At 43.2% G+C, this 8,310-nt stretch overlaps 1 protein-coding gene across 1 annotated transcript in view; it reads right to left on the bottom strand.

The window, feature by feature from the left end:
- The window catches only part of LOC102772031 (zinc finger protein 709), a 17,197-nt gene that overhangs the window by 4,410 nt on the left and 4,477 nt on the right, over positions 1-8,310 (bottom strand). Inside the window, exons 2-3 of the mRNA XM_006752751.2 lie at positions 676-802; positions 404-476 (exon numbers count right to left, since the gene is read on the bottom strand). Coding sequence (XP_006752814.1) covers positions 404-476; positions 676-802 — 200 coding nt within the window. The remainder of the gene's footprint in view (positions 1-403; positions 477-675; positions 803-8,310) is intronic.

Genomic DNA, 8,310 nt, shown 5'->3' with positions numbered 1-8,310 from the left:
TTGATGACAGCCATTTTGTTGTCAGTTAACTGCCATCTGAGTTGGCAGTTAATTTGCATATAGCCCTGATTAGCCAATTGAAAGGGTATCGTCGTACGCCAATTACCATTTTTCTCTTTTATTATATAGGATTATTATTATTATTATTATTCCTCACCAAAGGATCTTTTTTTTCATTCATTTTTAGAGAGAGTGGAAGGTAGGGAGGAAGAGGGAGGAAAGGAGGAAGAGAGAGAGAAAGATCGATGTGAGAGAGAGCCATCGATGGTTGCCTCCCGCAAATACGCTGACTGGGGCCAGGAACTGAACCTGCAACCCAGGTATCTGCCCTTGACTGGGAATATTTGATCATATATTAAGATTATCTTGTTGAACATTGCTTTCTCATGTCAGTGTGACTCACCTAAGATTCATTTCATGATGTTCATACTGATCTTCACTGTCATGATCTTCACATTTTTCTTCTAAAATACATGCTAGAAAAAAAAGCATCATAAATTATTAAAAATACTAGTATAAAAAATGGTTAGACTTTAGGTCCATGATGAGCTGTGATCATGCCTAGTTTAATTATTAATGTGTTCCCTTTCCACATTTCAGTTCCTGAAGCAGCACTGATGAGCAAGCAACATAATTTTCTAATTGACTAAATAAATAAGAAGTTGTCATCACTACCTACTGATGCCAGGTTCCAGAAGGTTTCCAGCATCACATCTGTGTAGAGTTTCTTCTGGGCTGGATCCAGGAAAGCCCACTCCTCCATGGTGAACTCTACATTAACATCCTCAAAGGTCACTGAGTCCTAAAATATTCCACATATGTATATGGGTGAGTTAGACAGCACTAGGGATCTATACATATTTCATAAGAAGTTCACATAGGACACGATGTCCCCAACATTCATTCTATGACTTGCTTGTCAGACTATTATTTATTAGCCACACTCAATTCCTCATGAACACATGGAACTTATTGATATGATTTTATTGTAATCACTTAAAGTCTTCATTACTCTCTAATGTCAGAGTAAAGATCACTTTCAAAAAATTGAAATAACATAATATTCCTATATTAAGTACCTCAATTCCTGTGAGAAAACGCATCGTTTTTAAAAATATATATTTATTGATTGATTGATTTGTATTTTAATATATATTTGTATTGATTTTAGAGAGGAAATGGGAGGGAGAGATAGAAACATCAATGATGAGATAGAATCATTGATTGGCTGCCTCCTGCACTGGGCATTGAGCCTGCAAACGGGCATATGTCCTGACCAGGAATTGAAACATGACCTCCTGGTTCATAGGCTGACACTCAACCACTGAGCCATGCTGGCCACGCTAAAATGTGTTTGCCAATTTAGGGAATGCTAATTGCTTACTTTTACCTTTTTTCCTCCCTACCTGATCCCTCCAGATTTTGGCAATTCTTAATGAGTGAGTCATGGCAGTACATTTCTTTGCATTAATCCAATAAGCCCAGTTCCAAACTATGTGGCCCTATTAACCAAGACTTTGGAATGCCATGTCCAAGAGAGACATGCCTGGATTCTGGATGTCACCAGAAAGCCTTAAGGAATTGAGACTGACTCTTGAAGCTGATCGGTCAATCCAAAGTCACTTGGAGAAATGGCCTAATACCTTGCTTGGTCATGTGGTTCATCACAGTCTTTCCAGGTAAAGTATGAAGGTTATTTTCCTGAAAGATGGCAGGGAAGGAACCTCAAGACACCTTTGTGGACATCAAGGACTTGAGGACTTGACCCAAACCTACAGGTATTTCAGGCTCAGCCTAATGCCAACTGTGGCTTGACTTCTCCTCCTGAGGGACTGGCTGACTGCTCACTAAAGGTCAATTTAAAGCAGTGGTTCTCAACCTCCTGGCCCTTTAAATAGAGTTCCTCATGTTGTGACCCAACCATAAAATTATTTTCGTTGCTACTTCATAACTGTCATGTTGCTACTGTTATGAATCGTAATGTAAGTATCTGATATGCAGGATGGTCTTAGGTGACCCCTGTGAAAGGGTCGTTCGACCGCCAAAGGGGTCACGACCCACAGGTTGAGAACCGCTGATTTAAAGATTCCTTGTGAAAAATTAAGCAAAGCAAATTTGAAAGAGCCCATGTGATTGATTTGATCAGTTGCTATTCTTGTTGTGCTTATTCAAACAATCAGGCCAAACTAAAACTGGACTCAATGCAATCTCTTTGAAAATGAGGGTAATCTTAGGGAGAAAAATTGTGTTTCAGTGGAAATTACAATTGGGAATATTGGACTCCAATGCAATGAACTGTCTTCAAAGTATTGTTTTTAAGGCTATGTTTGTGTATGCCATACAGCAGTGGTCGGCAAACTCATTAGTCAACAGAGCCAAATATCAACAGTACAACGATTGAAATTTCTTCTGAGAGCCAAATTTTTAAAACTTAAACTATATAGGTAGGTACATTGTTATTAACTTAATTAGGGTACTCCTAAGCTGGCCTTTGCTAAAATAATAAAGTCGCCAACACAAAATAATTACAATTCTTAAATTGATGACAAAAATACCTGTAGGATTTGCAGCCAGTTGGAAAAATACAGGTAACTGCTTCGAGTAGGTATATATATATATTTTATTGATGTTTTACAGAGAGGACGGGAGAGAGAGAGTTAGAAACATCAATGAGAGGGAAACATTGATTAGCTGCCTCTTGCACACCCCCCACTGGGGATGTGCCCGCAACCACAGTACATGCCCTTGACCTGAATCGAACCTGGGACCCTTCAGTCCCGCAGGCCGACGCTCTATCCACTGAGCCAAACCCGTTATGGCTCCAGTAGGTACTTTTGTCACCCGCGCGCGATTTGAGGATGCGACTAGCACTAACCACTGCACATGAGACTGCCGACTGACTGGCTCACTCAACTCGTGCATGAATCATGCATGCCTCCCCTGCACTGCGTATCCCGAGGCCCGCCTGCGCCACGTCTCCCCTCCCCTGACCGACCGACACCCCCCACTTCTTCTAACACCACTTTTTCAAAATAGACTTTCCCAGGCCGAAAACCGACTTCTGCGCATGGGCCACAAAGTTTCAATCACACTGTACGTGCGCGCCCGCATGTGGTATTTTGTGGAAGAGCCATATTCAAGGGGCCAAAGAGCCGCATGTGGCTTGCGAGCCACGGTTTGCCGACCACTGCCATACAGGCCTCAGCCCTGATGACATCACCAGAGATGTTTTACCTTCAGACAGTCTATCAGACTGTCATGGTGTGATTTAATCCCAGCAGAAGCCTTGTATCTGGAAATCTTTTCACTTAGTTTAGATTTGCTGTATGCATTAACGCTGTGTTTTGTGTTCTTCTATCTTCATAGAATGTATGCCCATGTCCTTGTTTACCTGATTACTTGCTCACACAATATAGGCCTCTCTTAGAAGCCATCTGAATCACTGTGTCCTAAAAATAAGAGTCAATGGTTTGGACTTATAGCTGAGTCAATGACGTATGGACAGTCTATCGGCTTCACTAGAAACTTCGTTCCCTTTTCTGTCCAAAGGGTTCAGACAGAAAAGGCTCATAGTTCCTCACTAGGTTAATCTCAGAAGATTTCCCTTAGCTTAATGTGAGTTAACACATTGCAGACCAGTAGTTTTATTGCTAGCTTTACCCAGTGGCCAGATAAGTTTATATCAAACGAGTACAAAAAATGTTTTACATAAATGTTAAAGGCACACTTTAAAATTAAATACCCATTGCATTTTTAAGTTATTTATTACATATTCCTACAAGCTAATATCTTTTTAAAGAATTCTCGTGATAGGCCTCAAGCCTCAGAACAGAAACACGAGAATTCTCATGATCCGTCTGCAATGTGTTATGTATGATGGACAAAAGTTTCCGACAGGTGCAACACACCTGCCTCCAGGGAAGAAGTTATTCCCCCAACCTAACTGGGGACACTGTAAGTTAATCTTTCCCTTTACCACATGGGCTCTTATCTGTCACTAGACGTTTAGTCTCCTCACTTTTGAATTGTGCCTGTAAACCTTCTTGTCAAGTCTGTCATTTCTAGAACAGAACAAGAACGCCAGCTTGTCCAATGAACCAGCCTCCTAGACATTGCCTATGTCACCTCCCAGGGACACCAGAATGACCTGGACTTTACAGAATCCCTACATGGAGATTCGCTGTCTCTTTAGCTACCTCCTTCCTGGTCAGACAGGGAGAACCTTTGAGCCTTGGGATAGGCAGGACTATGTCCCTTCACAGCAGGATGCAGTTACAAGAGATGGAGACCTTAGTCCATTTTTGCTTTGTAAGATTACAAAGAGGTTCCTTTTCTCTCGGGGGTGGGAGGGTTGGGGGGTGGGAATGACTGTTGTAATAACCATTGTTATTAATAATACGAAGGGAAGGCCAGGCATTATAGGCATATCCTGAGGAAAGGGGACTGGACAAAGGGAAGATAGATGCATACCCAGTAAAGCTGGGGTGAAATAGGAAAGGTACTTGTCTGTCAGTCTTACCTGGGAACAAAGGTCACTGGCCAGAATGGGCATGGCCACTGCAAGCACATGAAGATTTGGGATATTTAATCCCCAGAACATCCCTGAACAGAGAAATTCCCTCTCTTGTTGCTTCAGGACCCTTGGGGCTCCTGTTGCTTGGGGCATTCTCCTATGTGGCCCACAGCCATGTGGACCCTCACCCACAATGGACTAGTGGACTGCAGCTAGCCTAATGCTGTACTGGATCCCGCTGCAACATGGACTGGAAACTCTGGACAGTGGCTTTGCTTCTAGCTTTACTGAAACCCAAGCTACACTTCTATGACTGGATTAAGGGAGATGGGACTTTAGAAACCCAGATATAGCCCTGACCAGTTTGGCTCAGTGGCTAGAGCGTTTGCCTGTGGACTGAAGAGTCCCAGGTTCGATTCCGGTCAAGGGCATGTACCTTGGTTGCGGGCACATCCCCAGTAGGGGGTGTGCAGGAGGCAGCCAATCAATGATTCTCTCTCATCATTGATGATTTTTTCCCTTTCCCTCTCCCTCTCTCTCTGAAATCCTATATAATAAAAGGCTAATATGTAAATCGACTGAATGGTGGAACAACTGGTCACTATGACACACACTGACCATCAGGGGGCAGATGGTCACTATGACATGCGCTGACCACCAGGGGGCAGATGCTCAATGCAGGAGATGCCCCCTGGTGGTCAGTGCGCTCCCACAGGGGGAGTGCCGCTTAGCCAGAAGCTGGGCTCACGGCTGGTTGAGTGCAGCCATGGTGGCAGGAGCCTCTCCCACCCCTGTGGCAGCGCTAAGGCCTGAACTATGAGAGGGCTCAGGCTGGGCTGAGAACCCCCCTGCCAAGTGCACGAATATCGTGCACCAGGCCTCTAGTACATAATAAAATAACAAGGGGGACATCAATGATACTTTCAACAATGCAGATAAATTTTAAAAAACCAACAATATATTTTTAAAAATACTCCACCAGTGCTTTTGTGTCAAGGAGAGAAAAAAATTGTAAGACACTTTTCCAGCTCAACAAGAAAATCCACAAATATCTATTGCATTGCCCAAAAAAAGTTCATTGTTTACTGTTTCCACTAGAGGCCCGGTGCACGAAATTCATGCTCGGGTAGGGTCCCGAGGCCTGGCCAGCGGTCAGGGCTTATTTAGGCCGATTGGGGCCTTCCTCACCCCAGCTGCCAGCTGGGGCCTTCCTTCCCCTAGCTGCTGGCCGGGGCCTTCCTTCATTCCGCACCTCTCCCTGGTGGTCAGTGCATGTCATAGTGAGCGGTCAAACTCCTGGTCAGTTGAACTCCCGAGGGGACAATTTGCATATCAGCCTTTTATTATATAGGATGGCAAGATTTTTAAAAATGTTTTTGATTTTTTTCAGAGAGAAAGCAAGGGGAAGGGAGAGAGAGAAACATCAATGTGAGAGAGAAACATTGATCAGTTTCTTCCCATAAACACCACAACTGGGAATGGAACCCCCAAACTTTTGGTGCATGGGGCAATGCTTAGCCAACTGAGCCACAGTAGCCAGGGCAAGACTGTGTTTTATAAACTATTTTTGAAAAATGTTTGCCACTGATAATATCAAACGGAGTCATAAAGTTTTCTGTCGGACTATCAGTGTACATGTATACATTAAAAAATAAATGTATTGCCCTGACCGGTTTGGCTCAGTGGATAGAGCATCAGCCTGCGGACTGAAGGGTCCCAGGTTCGATTCTGGTCAAGGGCATGTACCTTTGGTTGTGGGCACATCCCCAGCAGGGATGTTTCTCTCTCATCGATGTTTCTAGCTCTCCATCTCTCTCCCTTCCTCTCTGTAAAAAATCAATAAAATATATATTTAAAAAATGTATTTTTCATCATAAAAAAAATGTTTGTATTGATTTCAGAGAGAGGAAGGGAGAGGGGAAAAGAGAGAGAAATATCAGTGATGAGAGAGAACCATGGACTGGTTGCCTCCTGCATGCCCCCTACTGGGGCTCAACCCTGAAACCCAGATATATGCCCTGACAAGGAATCAAACTGTGACCTCCTGGTCACAAGCTACACTGGCTGGGCATTTTATAAACTATTAATCATACTTCTACACATCTGTTCTAAGCCCTGAAAATCCATTTGACTCACTCAAAATAAAAGAATAGCCCTTTTACTATTCCGACCCACACTCAAAAGGAAAAGAGAAACAGGACTTTATTATTTCTTTTTTATTAATCCTCACCCTAGGATATTTTTCCATTGATTTTTAGAGAGAGTGGAAGGGAGAGGGAGAGACAGGGAGAGGGAAACATTGAAGTGAGAGAAATACTATCAATTGCTTGCCTCTTGCATGCGCCCCTACCAAGGCCAGGGTTTGAGCCTGCAACCGAAGTACGTGCCCTGGTCCAGAATCAAAACCAAGACTCTTCAGTCCACAGGCCCATGCTCTACCCACTGAACCAAACTGGCTAGGGAACAAGACTTTAATACATGAGATGTAACAATGAATATTTTATTTCTCCTACAGCCACTTGTCTCTAGCATATTTAAAAACATTTTATACTGTGTTTCAAGTTGCAGTGATGAAATACATTTTTATTCATTATAAACCTCAGACTAGCATAAAATGAATAATGTTTAAAGGTGACAAACTCAGGATGCGGCAGCACTGACCTAGGAACTAAAATACAGAATAGCCATCATTCAGAACCACCTGAAAGCTAGCTGAATGGAAGTCCTACAACTAGAGAGTAAAGAAGAAAGCACATTGAGACAAGTAGGAGGGGTGGAGGCGTGGAATGAGCTGATCCGACACACATGTGCTATTGTTTTAACCCCTTCCCCGGCAGAAACGTGTATACACGTTTTCACAAAATGTTCTTTTTTCAGTCGTCGACGAGTATACTCGTCTAAAACTTTACCTTCAAAAACCAGCTACCTACGTACCATTCTAAATAATTTCATCTAGAAACTTTCTGAGGAAATACTATTCTTAACCACAAAAATGGGAAGAAAAAATAATTACAAACTGTTTTCATAACCAGCATCAAAAATACTATATAGAACCAAAATAAAAAAATTAGTCTGAGAAAGAAACGTTTTTAACAAAAAAATTGTCGGGGAAGGGGTTAATCAGGAAGGAGATCATCTCTGCAGAGGCCGCTCGTGAGGAGCAAGGGGTCGCAGCCCCACACCAGACCCCCAACCCAGGATTCCAGAGCTGGGAAGAGAAGTCCCAACAACTACAGGCTGTAAAAACCAGTGGGGACTGTGGCTGAGTGACATGGAGGTTGGTGGAATCCCAGGTGTTCCTCTTAAAGGGCCCATGCACAAACTTACATGGTCCTGCTTCTTCTGAGCTCCAGTGCTGGGGGACCTAAACACACATGGGAAGGAACTGGATTGCCCGGCATCAGGGCAGGAACTTGGGGGCAGCTCTCTCCCAAACAGGGGGTGCTGGCAGGGGTCACTGTTTCTGTGCTGGGACCTCCCCTGTGGCAGGGCTGACTGGCAGCCATATCTGAGTCTCCTTCAGTCTGGAGCACACTGTTTGCCCCACCCTGATATATCCCCTTCACCTAGTACATAGAAACAAACACAGGGAAGCAAGCAGCCAAAATGTAGAGACAAAGAAACATCACAAGTGAAAGAAATGGAAGCAATCAAACTACTGGATACAGAGTTCAAAACCATGGTTATGAGGTTACTCAAGGATCTTCATGAGATTTTTAAGGATCTTAGTGAGAATGTCAAAGATATGAAAAAGGACCAGTCAGAAATTAAGCATACACTAACTGAAATAAAGAATA

This window comes from Myotis davidii, unplaced genomic scaffold, assembly GCF_000327345.1.
Source record: "Myotis davidii unplaced genomic scaffold, ASM32734v1 scaffold751, whole genome shotgun sequence".
NCBI classification, from domain to species: Eukaryota; Metazoa; Chordata; class Mammalia; order Chiroptera; family Vespertilionidae; genus Myotis; species Myotis davidii.
The sequence above is the reverse complement of the archived record's forward strand: the minus strand, read 5'-3'. Positions and strand labels throughout refer to the sequence as shown.